At 34.5% G+C, this 19,401-nt stretch overlaps 1 protein-coding gene across 2 annotated transcripts; it reads right to left on the minus strand.

The window, feature by feature from the left end:
- Window positions 1-1,794: 1,794 nt before the first annotated feature.
- On the minus strand, window positions 1,795-18,030 carry LOC128221926 (uncharacterized). 2 transcript variants are annotated; one of them, XM_052930612.1, is made up of 14 exons: window positions 17,906-18,030; window positions 17,111-17,255; window positions 16,380-16,471; window positions 16,081-16,148; window positions 15,304-15,528; window positions 14,607-14,767; window positions 13,924-13,979; window positions 13,415-13,450; window positions 12,856-12,952; window positions 12,031-12,168; window positions 10,675-10,801; window positions 9,926-10,497; window positions 6,924-8,968; window positions 1,795-5,935 (listed from the first exon to the last, which is right to left on the minus strand). In XM_052930612.1, the coding sequence occupies exons 2-14, from the start codon at window positions 17,244-17,246 to the stop codon at window positions 4,889-4,891; spliced, it is 4,800 nt and encodes a 1,599-aa protein (XP_052786572.1). In that variant the 5' UTR covers window positions 17,247-17,255; window positions 17,906-18,030; the 3' UTR covers window positions 1,795-4,888. The 2 variants fall into 2 exon arrangements, with proteins under 2 accessions (XP_052786572.1, XP_052786573.1); XM_052930613.1 differs by lacking the exons at window positions 16,081-16,148; window positions 17,906-18,030 and having other exon boundaries at window positions 17,111-17,142.
- Between the last annotated feature and the right edge of the window lie 1,371 nt (window positions 18,031-19,401).

Raw genomic sequence — 19,401 nt, forward strand, 5'->3', positions numbered from 1 at the left:
ATTTATTGAAGATAATTTACACAAGATGTGATCCTATAGATTTAAGTGTAGAGAAACCCGCTCAGCTCAGGCCAGAACCACCTTATACGACAAAGCCTGATGGTGTATAATAGTATTGACGTCAATTCCACTTCAACACCAACTATGGATAATTAGCTCAAACAATAGTAAACACCTTGTTCCAAGAATATGACCGACTTATACTCGGTCAATATTATATTGCATAAGTACCTTCGTACTGAACTACGTGACACTAACCTTATCTCTTTTTTTGCATCAGATATCAGATAAACCGACACCATTTTATGAAATGTGTGATCTAATTTTATATTTGATGTACAATATATGTACTTAATTTCAATCAAATATCGGCCTTATTGAAAATCTTTAGTACAGGATGAATTTCGAACATTGAGAATATATTTGTCATTGATTATAAAAGCATGAAGAAATTATTTACGTTATACTTGAGAATATCATTATAATTATGATAAATTAAATTTGGTAAAAATGAATCAGAACTTGAAAATCTTATTATTTTTGTTATTCTCCTTGATATTACATGCGAAATATTATTACACCAAATATATTACATTTGTATGTAAGGTTCGTTATAAAAATATATATGTTTGTACAGTTTCAACTGTGTTATATATCCAGTTGTACATGTTTCATCTAAGGATTTAAAAACTTCTGAATTATATAGGAAAAATTAAATGAAACATTTATTCAGGCTTATGATAATATACAAAACACACACTAATATGTGAACCTTTTGATATTTCTGAATACATTTATTTTTTTTACTTTGACGTGCTAATCTTTAAACACAGAATGCTTACATTAAGTTTATACTCTTGTGTAGATCATAACCAGATTGAAATAGATAATAGATACTATTTGCATGAAACTCTGAACACTAAACCACTATAACAATCTGCACCAGTTATTAAGATACTTTTTGTTGAATATTTGTGTTTTGATGAGATTAGCTTGTAAAATAGCTATATTTCTTTTAGTCAATTTGTGTATTTGAAGAATGTCTACAAATGTAAATTTTATCATGTATTTTGAAGGGATCTGAAATACTGTTTATTTAACAGCTATTACAAGGATTGACACAATAAATATTGATTTATGAATTGTCTTCATGCAATAAAACCAACCAATCAAAATTGTATTTTCGAACTGTTTCCCAATGCAATACCTCTCAGTCACAGTGTTTATGCATTTATAACGTATGAACTTTACTCATTATCTGAACTTAGTCCGGTTGTTGGTGTTTGGAAGCAGTCATCATCATCATCATCATCATCATCATCATCATCATCATCACCACTATTACCACCACTACTACCACCACCTTCATCATCATCCTCCACATCATCAATCATCAGCAACGCATCAAAACCTCGTCATGATCATTGTCGTCATCGTCACATCATAATTAGTATCATGCCGTCGTCGCATCATCATTAGTAATATCATCATCTAATTCGTCATCGCATTATCATTTTTATAATCATAATATTCGTTTTCGTCGTCGTCGCATTATCACTATCGTCGTCATCGTGTCATCTCTATCGTGTCGTCGTAGCATTGTTATTATTATATCATCATTGCCGTTGTCGTCGCATCATCGTGACTATCATCATCAGCACCATGCTGTACGTTTGCATTTACTGTACAGAACATAATACGCATACTATAATATTTCATTTATTAAAGACGAATTTAAAGTATAATCACCAGCCTAAAAAACAACTTATTTTGTTGTTGTCCAATTTTCATAATAATTACACAAACTTTTAAATGGAGCGTCGGATTTCCCGGCAAAATCTTACATCTTGTTCATCAATGTGCAATAGTAGTCACTAGCAAGAATTAACATCGATGTCGTATTTTAGAACAAAGGCTTCAAGCGAAGCGTGTGTCTGTACAAGCCCTCCTTACGGTTTGTACGTGTATGCAATGAACTACTTCCTTTAGCCGGAGTGATAGGTATGAACATATTTAAGCACCACTTAACCATGAAAATAAAAACCAGAAAAGCTTGTCATACATTGTTTATATAAAGCGCGTGCATGCCGGCAAGCAAATTGTACATGTTTTGGGCGGGGTTTGACCTCCTTAAACCAATGAAAATTCATGACGGAAACACCCGGGGTACATGTACTTTTTAGATCGGAACGTCCATATATGGATATGCGTTAAAAAATAGTACTGCATTTAATAGGGAAGCGTGTTTCAATTATATGCAATACAGTAGGTGGCAAAATGGTTTTTGTCATTGAAGAAATATTTCATCCGACAAAATCACCAAGTTTCGCTGAAACTAAATACTTATGGAATCAAACTTGAATATATTAATCCGCATTCCGCGCCACAATGAACTTGGTGAAGATTTCAAGCGAGCATTGGACGCCATTTTCTTTATAAGGAACTTGATCCATAACAAATCCTATTCCGAGTTTGGAAGCATAGCGAATAGGTCTGATTAAATTCTGTGACGGTGACTTTATCTGAGATGCATGTTTTTATTTTATATTGAATTTCATATTTTGATAACTTTTTGCTAGAAACTTCCCGTTTTATCCATCTTCGCGTTCCAATACACGGGTTTTCACGGATGTATGGAGATTTCGTACCGGTAACTACACTATTGTTTCATGAGCTTTCGCCGATAATTCGGCTGGAAAGAAATGCAAAATATGACAGTCGTACGATATTGAATGGGTACGAATTCTCCGACATCCGTTTCCAATACGCTTCTGACACAATGTAAATATTGCCATTTCTACTTTATTTCACAGGGTTTTCTCAATTTTTGTTTGATGGCATAAGTTTAAACGGTTAAGAATCGGTTTAACAACGTTTGTTTGGGATATTAAGCTGCTAAACAAGATCTTGAAGTAGGTGAAACAATTTGTTGATGTCATGCCGACTGTTGCGGCCATTTTGAATATTCTGAACGATCTGCATTATGACACATAACACACAAAAACAAACCAGAATAGTTACTTTCTGTACTTTCTAAATACGTGAGTCACAATGCTGTTCTTTTTTAAAATTGAATGAAATACTGAATGAAATAAATGAACAGTGATTGAGCTAGTCTATTCATTGACAGGTAAACATTGCAAATTGTGAAAAAGAAAGAGAAATTATTCAGCATTCATTAAGACCTAATTTTATACATGTATGTCGTATTTATTGAATACTCATGTGTCTTTTTGATCTTATATAAACAATTTATACACTAGTTAATTGTAACCACTGTCCGCCCCCAAGGTTCGGGGAATAGCGGGACTTTAACTTTCGGTCCAGCCAATCCCGGGTATTATCCCTGCCCTGCTGAGACAAACTGCTGGTAAAATCCCCCCAAAATGCCCAAGCAACTTGTGAACATCCTAGGTAAGTCCCATTCCCTGCTTAAATCAGCACGAAAACTAAACTACCAGCATTTTGCCCGCTATCCCTGGTATACCGGACTAGCTTCAATAATGAGTGACCAAGGATAGATTTTTATTGTTTTGTTATTCTTATGTATCCCAGTCTCAAGTCTTCTGTATTTAAAAATAAACGTCAAAAGACTCGTTGACGGCCATTTAAGTGGACTAACCCCTGGACCCGGGAGAGCCGTGGTAACAATTGACTGCTGCATTACCGAAAGCACTCTCCGAACCCTAACCCATCCTCACACGCACACAATATTCAGTAAATTCAATAAATAATATTTATTTTACATTCCCACCAAAATTTCGCTATCGTTGCCAACACAATTAATTTATTGTTTCTTCGTTTCAGTGAGTTTGGATTCTAGGCCCTTAGAGAGTAATCAGTCAACTGTAGAAATACAAAGGCACGTTCCTTGGAGGGATTAACTCTGCAAAAACATACTATTTTGCTTAAATTGATAATTGTTTAATTTAAAATTTCAATTGGTTTTGATGACTACACTTAATAGCTAATTAGTTTTCAGATCCACTTTTATCTTTAAAACATAGCGCTTGCATGAAGAGACCTTACCATAATAAATGCAGTCTTATTCGTCAATGCATATCAGAAAGTAACTTGCTCATGTTGATAATGTTTGAATATATCGTGACTGAATAATGGCATTCTATTTTGACATAAAATAAACATTAATAAATACTTTAAACCCGAAACCGGCTATGTCACTATTTCAGGCTTTGCAAATCTCAATTAAAAGTCTGCCTGGGGTCGAACATGTGTTCAAAGTTCACAGCACATTGTTGAGTTCTTTGTGAAAAACCTCCCAAAATGTAACTAGTTTTTTCAAAAAACAAAAATAAATATCATATAATTGTACGCTACATTGTAATGAACACACTCATGACATAAAGGATCATGGTTCACAATAGTGTAAAATGTCAGCTGTTTCACATGAAAATCAAACAGATACAATATATATCAATGATTCAACGTTTGCATTAACGAGTAAACATATAAAGTAAAACTGCGGTCATTCGAACCGTTGGACGTTTGAAAACCAGCTGTCATAGGAGGTCGAATCTCAGTTAAATATACTGATACTGGATTGAAAGCCGAGGAGTTGGGCAGCATTGCCTGTCCCAAATTCACAAATCTTGCGCAAAACCTTATGATTACCTTATATTAAATATATTTGAAAATGTAAATCGCTAGAGAAGTTGAGAACGCAGGTCTGTCCGTCGTGTTTGACTTTATATTGAATAAATAAAAATTATGTTATTTACAAATTCGGAGAATCATTGATATCCCTGTTGCATGCCTTCAATGAAATTGTTTAAATATTTGTCAATACTTATTTTATGAGGATACCAGCGAATTTACATAGGCTGCGAATGAATAATAAGTTCATGATAACATTCTGTAGAACGATTAATCACTTAATTTTTGGCGTAGCTTTAAAACGAATGTCCCATGTTTGGTCCGCATTAAAACGTTCAGGCAACTTGGCGGTTGGATCCACCTTGACAAACTCTTGGATCATGAGCGAAGCATAGTCGTCCATTTTTTCCTTCAACGGCCTGTCATCGGAAAGAAATGGTATCTCACAGGTGTTTAATTTACACTCAACTAAATGTTCAGATTCTACCGCTAGACAAGCGAGACACTGAACCACGTCCTGTGGTATTGATACGATATTCAATCTGATTTTTGCTGTATGAGCTGGCAAGTGGGGATTACCCACCTGTAAAAAGTGAAGTTTGTCCGCATGCGGTACTCCGTTTGGAAGCACAGTACATCGAAACAACCCACAATCTAATCCAAATTGTATCACACTGCTTACAATGTACCAAAATGTATTTTCCGATATGTCCATACCTTGAACATTAATGTACTTGGCACAGGTCAGCGAGGCGTACTGTGGAGGTACCATCTGATTCATCAGGTAATTATTTTCGTTTAATATTTCGGAACAAGCATGTATCCTTAATGTGACTGAATGGTTCAGATGACTTATTATACCAACAATTTGACAAATCTGTTCCGTTGACATCTGGATATTAAAAAAATTCAATTCCGAAGTATAATCAGCTGAAATGGGCTGAGGAACAACTATCGGAATGTTCGGTTGTTCAACAGCTTGGTTTGACCTCAGTTTTAAGCTATGTAACTCACATTTCACAGGGTGGCCACATCTGGTCACGATATCAACAAGACGAATTAATGCCTTTGCAGTGATATCCACACGAACAAGTTGAATGCTTGTTGCACAGTTGGATGGTGTAACCTGCTGTTCAAAAACAGCCTGCAGCTGTTCTACATTTTCGTCCGGCTCTACGAAACACGTCACTAACTCACATGTCGAACTTTCTGCGTCTACGTGTATGCATGACTGCAAAAGTCGGATGAACTGCTCCTCTGGCATACGAACATTTTCCAAGCATACGTGCTTCAGATGAGAAAAGAGCCCTTCTCGTTCATTCTGTGGAATAATGTTTTGTTATTATTATGACATGCATCAATAATTATAACTTTCGGATACTATACTTTTTTAAAAAAGCGATGGTTACCGTGACAACAAAAGTAGCAGGACACAATAAACTTCAGGGACAAACTAAGCATGATATATTTTACTTGTTCACTTTTGTAAAGGCACTAGCTTTAGGATTAAACTTGTCAATGGCCAGGCGTGATAATGCGCATTGTCCGTAGACGTATGTTGTACATATCAAATTAACCATGTAACGCAACTACCTTGTGTTAATCCCTACGAAATTGAAACTTATTGATATAAAAGTCTATAAAAACTAGCACTTGCAAGACATCATTTGCTGAAAGAATCGAATTCTTTGGTAAAGCGTTTGTAAGATTCACAACAAAACAAACAAGCCAGTGTCATGCTTTTTCTAATTCCAAGTGCTTATTCGTGCCACTCGTGTCTATATTAATCACGAATAGGCACAAGAAATAAGAGAAAGACTAAATATATATAAATTGGATTTAGCTAGGTTTTATACGAACAATATTGTGTTTATACTTTAACTATAAATATTTCCATTGAACTGTATTTTGAAGTTATCAACACTGAACAAATAAAATCTAAAGCTGAAAGTATAGTACTAATGCAAATACTGCTTGGATAGTGTAACGGGAATTGTAATCGCTTGTCTGATGGTAATTCTTCACAAATTACATAATACTCAAATTATTGTCTGCGATAAATAATTATCATAAAAGAATGGCTTAAAATACACACTCGCCTTTAAATGTGTCATCGGAATGACAGGTAAATCATAGTGACAATGATTGAGTATTGTTTAAATATCTTAATGACTCTGAAAAGAGAATAAGGTTGAAGCCGAGGCTAGGGAATGTTAACAGTGATGCACTTTTCATTGCTGTCGTTGTAGATTTTCAATAAAACCCAATCTGCTTCTTTAATAATTAAACATCAGTTAAACAATATTTACCTGGCATGTACCGTGTGCCGATAACGTTGCCATTAGCTGCTGTGCTGGATTTAGTTTAAGAAATCCTACAGACAGTTTGTGTAGAGTCATCAGTTGTAGATGCACCACGTCTGAGGTAGACAGTCCTCCTAATTCAAGTTCAGTAAGGTGTTGAAGGTTTTCTAGTCGGCGTAAATCAAGGCATTCCTCTTGTTCTGAACCCTCATGTAACCAGCTCAAGTCCGTCAAATTAGACAGTTTAAATTTTCTCAGATTTTTCAAACAATTAATATCAGAGTTATAGAAGGTAGATGTGAGGTTTGGAGCTTGCTGGCGAGTTTTGAATTCTAAACCACATTCTACTAAATTACTCAGATTCAAACCAATGACATCTTTAAAACCAGTATAGCATAAATGAAAGAACTTAAGATCCTTGCAATTCTCTAAATCTAAAACCATTCTGTCACGTCTGCTCGCTAAGGGTGATGCAATGACTGTGCTTGGCCCTCCGATATACAATGACACAATGCTTGATTGGTTTTTCGTCATATATTGTTCTAAGATGGTTGCCTTGTTTCCTTTAAGTCTGTAGAACCTACCAAGATTCATGTGCTGCAGGCACAATTTCCCTCCAGAGTCATCGTCCTTGTCTAGCTCTATTTGACCTTGCAAAATCATATCCTGGAGTTTGTACGAGTCCTCTTCGGAATAACATTCTTTATCGCAAAAGTGAGTAAACAATTCGTTCATTGTTTTTGAAAGATCTTCAGCAGCCTTTGTACTCAAACCACAAAGGAATAGAAAAATCTGTGACAAGCTTAGTCCAGATTCTCTTCTATGGTGCTCATATATATGTTTGATATGCAGACAGCTCTCTGCAATTTGTTCTGATATGAACAGCGCCGCTAGGTACTCTTGAAATGTTTTGTGCAGGAAATGGTACTGTGGATGATCACCTGGAACATTGAAGCAAGATAGAATGCCAGATTCAAGCGATGCAGCTTTTTGACTTTCGAAAGTAGTTTTATCCTCTTCATCTATTTCAAACACAATCGTGTTAATGTCATCATCAGCAAAATACTTTTTAAAGGCTATTTTGCTTAGTGCGGATATCACGTCGTTGAATTTTGATCTAGAAGATGAACTGCTCTTCCCACAATATTCTAACCATCGCTCCTTCAACAGCGTTCCGTAAAGATCGGAATGCTTCATATTTGCCGAAAGCTTTCTTTTGTACCATAGCCAAACGATGTGAGCTAGCACAATTGGACATTCACTAAAATGCCACAAGTTTTCATCTTGTATGCCCTGTATGCATTTTAGCGGATCCAGGGGTGTTTTAGTATCGTTAAATTCATTCAATCTGGATACAATTTTTTCAACGAGCTTCATAGGGTACGTAACTCCTCTCAACATCACATGATTGTCAATCTGCGAGTTGCCTATTTTCAGCTCAGCCAATTTATACGGTCTTGTGGTGATGAGTATGGTACAGTTCTCCCAAGATGTGTCTACATGGGGAATTCTTTCATTCCAATTGCATTGCTCCGGATGCTGCCATTCGTCTAGACCATCAAGAAGTAGCAGACAGGAGTTTGATTTCAAAATGTCTCCAAGCAATATATCTTGTACTACGCTTTCTTGTCCTAATCCCATCCGGTCTATGACATTTTTCAATATCATATTCTTAATTTTGCATTCATTCTTCGCCTCGCGGAGACTTAGAAAAAAAACAAATTCAAACTGACTTGATATGTCGTGCCATTCAGTTCCTGACTGTCCGAAGTTTCCCTCTTCTGTTTTACACCAATCATGAATTATCTTCTTACATAGCGAAGACTTTCCTGAGCCAGGCTCGCCTACGACGAATACTGTGTTAACTATTTTGCCGTCTTTGCTTAGAAAGATGTTATTTAATTCAGATATATGGTCCTCTTCGTCTTTGCCATTTCTTTTAAATGTAAGTTTAGGCTCTTCATATATTTTTTCAAGTGCCTCATCGATGTCAAGCCGAATACTAACTGTGCTTGTTGTTTTATATAGTTTAACCAGTTCCTTTTTCAATTCTGAAAATTGAAAAGAAACAATGAGCCATGTAAGTAGAGGAATATTTTTTATACACGCTTTAGGAAACTGTTACTGTCGTGAAAGTAATCAAATAATATATTTTGATAATTGTGACACGTTTTTCTGTAATCAAATTAGCACTATGTTGTATAGTTGCATTGGTGAAGATAAAATATTTAAGTATCTGCATTTGACACAGTCTTTGATACACTGAGTCAAAAGCCGTAAATCTTGTTAGCATATGGTTTAAACGTGACGGAATAGGCAGTTACACAACAGCCCATGTTGGCTAAAATATCTAGAATGTTTCACGACTATATGCGCAATACTGTTGATACTACATTGGATTCAAATGTTCGGTATGCGACCAGACAGACGCAAATTATTCATAACCCCTATCTGAGGGTTAACTTATTCAAAGGACTCCTTATGCAGTCGTATCGTATGTCTATCCCATATTTACCATTAGCCGCATTTCTACTTGTGGTGGTTGAATTATGTAAATGATTCACTGGAAATTATTCGTTAGTGAAAAACTAAAGTACATTTCAATGCTCAGTTAATTCAATGCATGCTGATGTTTCTTTTATTCTAAATGTTGTTAATTAACAGCGATTATGTTATTTTGTTGAGACGGTTTCATATCTGGATAGTCAATCTGCTTGAATAGTATGAATGCATTTCATGCAAGACAAAGTGTGCAAGCCTGGAAAACTCATTATGTCTAATATTATGAAGGTCTTTGTGAAATTTTAATTTTATGTATCTTTGTGAGCGTGTTTGGGTCTCTCAGATAACCGTTTGATTTCGTTCTGTTCATAACGTTCTGTTCCGGTCGAATATTGGTGGATTTTTTTATGGAGACGGCTTCAAGTTTCTTAGGCTGTACATTTCTCTTTACATTAATTTACACTGTGATTACATATATGAGATCGTACTCGACAACATTGATTTACCTTGTATTGGGTCGCTTTCTAGGGATTTTTCCAACGCAGTCAGCCATCCGGAATCAACCGCTCTAAACGTAAGAATGACGTCAATTTCCCCTGCTGTGTATGTTTGATGTGACGGTTCTGTTGAATCAGAATTTGCGTGCCGTGACAAATATTCCTGCAGGTCGAAATGTCTGATGATAGGTGAATTCTGGCAGCACCCGCATTTCCAGGATTTTGTCAATGCATCGACAATTTCATTTATGAATTGGCTACCTGTTCTTCCACTGGACGCTTTTTGTTCACGTTTCACTGCATTAAACTGCAACACAGTTTTGTCTCCCAAATTCAGCTTCTTTGGAAAACAGCAATCAAGAAATAAAATTACTTTCTTTACATGTTTAAGGCCATTGATTTTATTTTCAAGTGCATCGTCCGTCAACAAGTCAGAATCTATTCTGAATCCTTCTTCCCCATGATGACCTGAATAGACTAATACGAGGGTGTTGATCTCAGGAGTATCAATATTGCTGAACGCCTTCTCCAATTGTTCACTGTGCGTGGTTGTAGACGTCTTCACTGTAAAAACATTGTTCCTGGAATAGAAACATAGTTTCATGTAAAACAATGGCGTGGGTGACTACACTTTTAATGAATGTACTCCAAAGGAGCAAGCGACATCGACAATGATAATGACATAAATAAATACACTAATACGCGCTTATTCAACTGAAATGCCTTTCGATAAAAAGTATGAAAAGAAAGCTACATACCATACACCCATTAAAGTCGCTTCTGTAATAAGTGTATCTTTCATCTTTCCTATATCGTCTTCAAAATGTTGTGTAACGTCATGTTTGTCATCTGTGCCTGCGATGAGAATAGCGCCCCAGCTATCACCTAAAATAGCCATAGAGAAAAACATAGGATTGTTTCACTGTTGATATTATTTTGTTTCAAAGATGTCACTTACCGGATAGATGCGTTTTTTTTATTATTGTTCTGACTTACTAGCTTCCAAAAATGATCAAGTCCATTTCAATGTCATTAACACGTAAAGAAAGGCTAAAAGAAGTATAGTTCATTTCTTTGTTAACAGATTTAAGACAATTGTTGATTTCAGTATCGTATTGTATCATATATTAATTTCGGGAATGGTCAATTTAACATATTGTCATACTGATGCACTCACTAGTGAATAAATGCTGTTATATGGCCACAAGTAAACTACGATCCTGCAGTGAATCTAACTAATTTCCTTTGTATTCATGCATTTGTTTTCTCGTTTGGGATACTTTCGTTCGACGACACACCCTGCGGAGAGGCTTTCCCTGAAGGGAAGTAATCGCTGTCTGAAATTTACTACAAATAACTCTTGCCATTGATGCAGCACCATAAATTAGTCCTACTTTCATCGAAACTTAGTAAGTAGTTCTACTCGAACCAGAATTAAAATTATCAATATTAAAATTTCACTCAAGCCGGAGTAGGGTTAGGATAAGTTTATAAAAAAAGCAATTATCATGATTTCACTAATATGCATGAACTTAATATTGATGCATCGAAACAAAATGCAGGTTTCGATAACTATTTCCTACAATAAAAGAGTATGTGAAGGAGACACTAAATCTGTTCTAAAACATGCTTACTCATCCATTTTTAAACATAAATTTATCAAACATGTTAAAGCATTCTTTAGCATACTTGTTAATTTACACTATTTTCCTATATACTATTTTAGTAAATATACTTTTTTCTATATAATATTTCCTGTACAATATTTCCTGTATACTATTTCCTATACAATATTTCCTGTACAATATTTCCTGTACAATATTTTCTATATAATATTTCCTGTACAATATTTCCTGTACAATATTTCCTGTACAATATTTTTTATAGAATATTTCCTGTACAATATGTTCTATATAATATTTCCGCCACAATATTTCCGCCACACTATGCATTAAACTAGTGTAAACTTTTGCATCTTTTTAAATGTTTATTTTTAAACTTGACATAATTATATCACTAGATCCATTGACAGCTAATGGTCTTGTTTTTTCAGTGTTTCCCACATGCTTAACAATGTTTAATTTACATATGTTTGCTCTCTGACAATCACTCACCGACTGGAGACTGTATTTTCCCTTGATCACAGCTGTGGCACTTGACAGGATTGTATCGCCAGTTCCACAAACAACCAACGCACATCTGGATTTTGGTTACACATGATTGATCGTGTTGAAGCTTTTTGTAAAACATTTCTGAAATCAATAGTTCAACAATATAAATATTAACATGTGTTCGATATTCTCACACACAACTATTACATCGGGAGGTGTTTCAAGCCTTTGTACAAGGGAGCTAACATAAATAGTCTCTTACGTGCGTCACAGTTGCAGCAATCAACGACATATTGTTTCTTTCTCGGAAAGGTTACTACTGTCAGTAGATATTAATGAGGGTTTTTATGAATTCGGGACTAAAGAGGGCGTTAAACAGTAGGCACGGAATTGGCATTATTTGGAACGCATACCCAGAATCGTTTATTACTATCTGAAACGCAGAATTGGGGTTTCCAATTTAGGTTTATTGGGGAGGGGGGATAACAATCCATGTAACATATTTCAAATCACAAGGATGTGTCATTTGAACTCAATTCAACATTATTGTCTCTTACGATGTATTTGTATTTATATAAGCTGGTGCATAATAAAAAGTTATTTAAAACGCCTTTCAAATCATTTAACAACAGTCAAAGTTATCAATGAATAAACGTCAATATGATTTATGTTTTATTGAATTGCCACAAAGACCACTAAACAATCCATGAAAACAAAATAATTAATTTTTCCCTGAACAACAATTACATAATGCAATTTAAAAGGTTTGTGTCCACGTAAAGCTTTAAAACACGTCCATTGTAATTAAACTTGAAAATTTAACCATACCGGGTTTATTCACGCAGCAAATATCACATTTGATTTTCGTTGTGTTCATGTTTGACGATGCAGTCCACCATTTGATGTCACTTTGTCTTAGTAACGACTGAAAAATGATACAGTAATTTCTTCATTTGTTACTACACTGATTTTCAAAAGAACGTCGTAACAGTTATCGACAGGCTTCGAATTCTAGTAACTTATTGTGCCTTTTACTTCAATGTTATCATAGTAGTTGAGCCTTATTATGATTATGATTCGAACTAGTTTTTCCCAATATCAAACGCGATTTGCCAATAAAGTTCTTGACTTGATTAAAATTTGATTTCAAAATAGCACAGACTTTTGTAGAATTTGTTCAGTGTGTAATGCTTTTATAAGAGTTTATTGAACTAATGATTGGGATTTGGAACATAATTATTGCTAATTTTTTACATACTAATTATACAATTATGGTAAAAAAGATGCCACAAAACGGGCATGTCACAGCCAAGGGCTCTCGGACTATGTAAACGATTGATATCAAACATTAATGAATATCATATTTTTATGTGAGACATATTCTTACCATCAGTGTTGTTTTGATTTCTTCCATCGTTACAGACTGAAAAGGTCAAAGAAAACGTTTTATGCGATTGCCATTCAAAGGAACCTTGTTAATAAAACAATTAAAGAGAAACCGATAGAAAGCTAAATAATCATGATTGGCTTGTTAGGCGAAATCCTCGGGGACAATGCCAGTAGGAAAGTAAATGGTATTGGCTTGTTAAAAATAAAATAGTTAAGGCCTGATAGAAGCCTAAAACAGAGACGTACAACAAAACAAAGCAACTTCGAAAAAATAAATATTAAATGCATGAAAAACAATGCATAAAATTATGGGGGGTTTTAAATAAGGGTTGCCGTCTTTGAAGGGTCAAGAAATTCAATGGGGTTTTAACACAACCACTTTAAAAATATAAGCGTAATCTCAGTCCGCGGTTTTGTATAAAACATATATTCTTCCATTTCTCACTTTATGTCCATATGAGCAAACGAAAGTGAAGAAATGAGACAGTGGAAGGAGTTCATACGTACCTTTTGTATATCTGATGCTATCTTCTTTCTACCATGTTTAAAGACCTCGTATGCTACTGCAAAATTAAGCCCCACACATTCAAGAAAGGCGAACCCATCATTTACAGATATATAAATACCAACATCAAAAACACAATACCGTCAACATATACCAAATAGTGAATATTTCTTATCAGGAAATCAATTAAATCTGATGGCGGTGGCATCAAGGCTGAATGTTATTATTATTAACATCTAGGTAGTAATAGTAGCCAATGAGAAGCTGCTGTTTTAATGCTATCAATTAATGGCACACAATATACATTGATGCAAAAAAAAAAAAATATTATTTTTAATTCCTTTGACTTCAATGTTTTTAACAAAAAACAAACAGATAATTTGTGTCGGATAAAAAATAAGCGATATTTTTGCGCTTTTTCACTTGAGAATTGTGGCCACGTGGCTATAAATTGATAATACTGCGTTAAATTTAAAATATATATATTATGTTGTGATATCAACATTTAGTGTGTGCCTATAAAGAAATACTGAATATTACCAAAAGTATATAAAGAGGATAATTTAAAACATGTGACTGATGTTTTAAAGGCAATGACAATAACACAAATAAATAAAAGATAGAGTATCGCTGTTAAAATAGATACAACAAAATTGCTCAAACACCTAAGCAAAGCAGAACATACTGTCTTTGAAGGCTTGCACATCTTTGTTTTTGTCCTCTTGAAACTGTTCCTCCCCAACTCCTCCTTTGTCCGATGTAGGTGCAAAATATAACAATCGGGCGTTCTTCCGCTCATCCAAAAGAATGCTTTTCATGCTTATGTTGCCGTGGGACACAGGTTTCCTGAAGAAAAAGAAAATAGTAAGTGTTCTTTGCGGACATTTACTCAATTTTAAATTACCTGACGATACTGACAAGAGCATAATGCACAGACGGAATGTAACACTGGTAAGAACTACCTGGTTCTTTAACGTGCACCAGTGTATAGCACTGTCACACGGGACCCCCATTTAACGTCCCTCCCGGAAGACAATTATTTTGTTGTTTAGTAGAACTGACAAGTCCCATAAGCACTAGCATTGGGCAATCCATAAATAAGTTTCATCTCTTAGTATTATGTTACCCTGCTTCTAAACAAATATATTTCGCTTGCAGTCATCTTCGAATGATTAATTATGGAATATGATTAAAGCTGACTTTTTGTTCGCTTAATACACATTTAAGTTACAGAATACGAGAGAGGTTTTATAATAGCAAATTGTATATAAATAGTATATAAAGTTCCATGTCTAAGTACAATTAGATAGTTCTATGTTCGTAAAATACAAACACGCTGTTGATTTTAGAGATATTGCAACAGGTGTGCAAGCTTCACTTACCTATCACAGTTTGGCGGCTCGTGAAGATATGCAATGGCGCAGCATATTTGATAAAGTACTCTTAACTTTTCTTTCCATCCTAAATTTTGTGGTTTTTGCGTTGCGTTTTCCGTGATTTCCACCGCTGGTTTTTCCGTCGTGTTCTCGGATGTTTTTGCCGCTTCTTTCTGTATTACTTCCTCCAGGCTGCCCCAACGGAAGTATGGTGAGACGAAGCTAACAGTTCTAACAAAGGGATATTAAGTTACAGATAGATATGGTATTTGGTTACATTTTTCGTCAACAAATCATAAAGAATTCCCTTACGTTAATGCCTGGATTGTCGATACTTTCTGAAATGTTAATTCTTCACAGAGTCGCTTACTGATGTATTAAAGTATGTCAACATTTCCAAAGTGATTTATAAAACATACTAGGTACGTTTACCATTATAAAATCATTTCACGTTCACACACGATGGTAAGATTGTTATTTCGTGATTTTTGTATCAGCAAAATGAAATTCTGTTCCGCAAATAATAAACAAAGTCATTTGACGTTACTTGGGTGCTCCGCATTGCTATTGCTCACATATTTTAGAATAGAAAGTGTACACATGAAGATAGGTAGTTAGACAATTTCTGTGAGAATTCTTAACTATAAATATTATCCTCAATTAAATATTCAATGTCTAAGTACTTTTTGAATGCCCTTCTAAATATACAATTAATACTGGCTAGATTTGTTTGATCTTCTAGGCACTTTCCAATGCAAACTATCAAATTTAATAACATATTACTGTTCATTTCTGTAGTACGCCACTTGGGGAACAATTGCATAATGTAGAATTCTTTGTTCTAGGTCATTCTGAAATACACGGATACATCACCATTGTTGACAAATATATATTCATATATCTAAATAATGTTTTAATACAAACACATGTAAACTACTATTACAGGTAGATCGCTTTAATCGCACGGGATACAGTGTTAAACTCGTACTATGCTCGGTAACAGTTTTTAGCTGAGAAGCGGCTTGCTAACGCCGGAATACGGTCTAACTATACCATTGCATTATACCAATCAATTTCAATACCTCTATCTCTTCATCAGAGAGATCACCCGCCCAAGGTTTTTCCACCGTGCGTATAACAAGACGCGTGTCGTACAAAGGGACATCACCCTGTGCTGTACAGAAACAAATGGCAATAAACGACAATATATACTTATTTAAAACTGTAAGTAGACTTTACCTTAGATAAGGTTAAAACAAATTGATGCAATGTATACTAATATAATGTAAAAGGCTAATAATTACAAGTTCACTGTCATTAACAGTTAATGCATGTGTAACGTTGTCTCCTTAATACGTGGGAAACTTTGTATAATTAATGCATGTGTAACGTTGTCTCCTTAATACGTGGGTAACTTTGTATAATTAATGCATGTGTAACGTTGTCTCCTTAATACGTGGGAAACTTTGTATAATTAATGCATGTGTAACGTTGTCTACTTAATACGTGGGTAACTTTGTATAATTAATGCATGTGTAACGTTGTCTCCTTAATACGTGGAAAACTTTGTATAATTAATGCATGTGTAACGTTGTCTACTTAATGCGTAGGAAACTGTGTATATGTCTTATTATATGGGTTACTTTTCCTATTTAATGCATGGATAACTTTGTCTATCTACTGCGTGGATAACCTTGTGTGTGTTTTAATACATCGGATACCTTTTCTATTTAATGCGTGGCTAGGTTTTCCTACTTCATGCGTTAGTAACTTTTTATTTAATACGTCTCTTAACCTTACTATGTATACTTACAAACAAGAGTTCTTGCATTGCCTTTTCTTGTGTTGTCTTGTCCTGCTATGACAGGCTGGCATATTGCTTTCAACTTTTTAAATACACGTTCGTTGAGCTTCCCAGCTTTTCCGTTGAATGCTAGACGAACATCCATGATGATTCACTTACAAAGTAAAACAAATAAAAATGAATGAATTACGCAGGATTATTCAACTTCAATTACAAGCCGAAATATCAATAAATGCTTAGGTCACCGCCTTTACATGGTCAACTTTAACACAAAACATATTCATTTCGTATAAAGACAATTCCAGAAGAAAAAAAAATTGTATTCGAAATTTGATAAAACAAATCTTTCGTAAAAGTTGCTCAACATCGTATTACACCTTCACATGTTACAACTGATATATATGTATTATGCATGCTTATGTTAAACCTCAAAACTAAATAAAGAATGTATTTCAATATGGTGCATATCAATTTGACGACTTGTATCTTATTTCTAATTGATTAAAATTACAAATAACAATGAATCATCAAAGTTATGTTTAACTTTCATCAGCGTAGTGTTTTATTCTTAACGACAAATCAAGCTCAAAAAAGCTATAAGCGGTCTTTGCGAGGTCAATTAGATAACATTTAAGTGTAAGCTCTGTTCACTTATCCGCCATTTTGTATGTTTCAAAAGTGCATATTTCCTGTTCATTAAATGACACATGGCTATTATGATTTACATAAAATGGTAACTTAAGTTACAGAAAACTTATTCATTATTTTCATATAACTTTTTACGGTTATGTTTTAAAAGCTTACCTCTCAGTGGAAAAGATCCATGTTTAACAAACGTTTGTTAAATATCCCATATCTCTTCCTCATTGTAGCATAAACACTGTTAACGCTATCAAGAGTATGTATGCTGTCCGCTTTATAGGGCAAAATCTCACTGACTACTCAACTGTACAAGTGTTTCCCCAAATAGCTCACGCATGCGTCACGTACGAATGAAATAAAGGTTTAAGCTGTTGATAATTTACTGATGTTAATAGATTATTTGTAATATAAAAACATCCTCAAGTGTTAGGCCTCAGCATAATTAATTGTTTCCAAATTCACCCTTAACACGAATTAGATTAGGAAGATCGGGATTTTTTTATTTCTGTTATTTTAAGTTTTGCCTAAATATCAATGTCACACTGAATCCATCGCGATTTGGTCGTGGTAAATTACGCGCCTTTTTAGTACGAGAAAGTTCAAATTATTTACCCGAGATGTAAAAAGAAAAAATGGCTGAGGACTGAGCGGCTAAGACACGTGTAGTTTTTCCTATTTATAACGTAAACCTTGATAAAACACATTATTTTTGCCTTTTGAATGACTTAAACTTGAATAGATTGTATTGTATAGTCGTTTTTCACTCCCAACCTCCCTGCCTTTGCCCTGTGTCGAACCTGAATGTTCATGTAACCGCACGCGCGGCCACCACCACTCGTTAAAGAAGATGGTTCGGTTACACTTCATATGTAGATAGATTATTTATGAATACCATGAGTGTTTTTACTTTTTTATTATTATTTCCCAATTATACAAATCCGATTGCGGGATGACCACAGTCGATAAGCTAAGTGTACGCAAAGGTCAGTTAGGAACTATATGGTTTCTTAAGAGAGAAACAAGGACAAGTGGAATAGTTATATGTTTTCACACATTTTCGCTTCAGATGTGTCTACGTTAACACTATCGTTCACGTTATTTTGCTTTTACATTTGAAGCATTGTACAGATTCTTGCAAAATAAATGTAAAAAGTACAAATCGAACTGACTGGCTGAAACGTGGTCGAAATACGTTAATGTTAATTAATGCGTTTCTTTGTTGTATCTATTTAGACTGTATACCTTTAAAGGGGCGAACTATTGGTCGATGCAATTTTTTTTATATTAATGTAACTTTAATGTTTATCTTATTTGACTTTAATGATCAAAACAAAAACAAACAAGGTATGATTTGTGTATAGAAAAAAAACATATAATCGTTATTTTGGCGTTTTTTAACTGGGGGTTTTGGTAGTTATGTATTGAATTTATTATGTTTTTATCTGTGCACAGTGATATGTTGTTGTTTTGGTTTACTTTTGATTATCAAAGTAAAATGAGTTAAACAAAATAATGCATTGAAATGTTTTGCATCCACATTTACTGTGTCCCTTTAATTATGAATTAAAATAACAGTTATTGTAAGAAAAATGATTTGTAGATAATTAAGCCTTTAAAACAGATTCACCACCCAAATTATTATTCGATTCATAACTTAT

The sequence above is a fragment of the Mya arenaria genome, chromosome 16 (genome assembly GCF_026914265.1).
Source record: "Mya arenaria isolate MELC-2E11 chromosome 16, ASM2691426v1".
In the NCBI taxonomy this organism is placed as follows: domain Eukaryota; kingdom Metazoa; phylum Mollusca; class Bivalvia; order Myida; family Myidae; genus Mya; species Mya arenaria.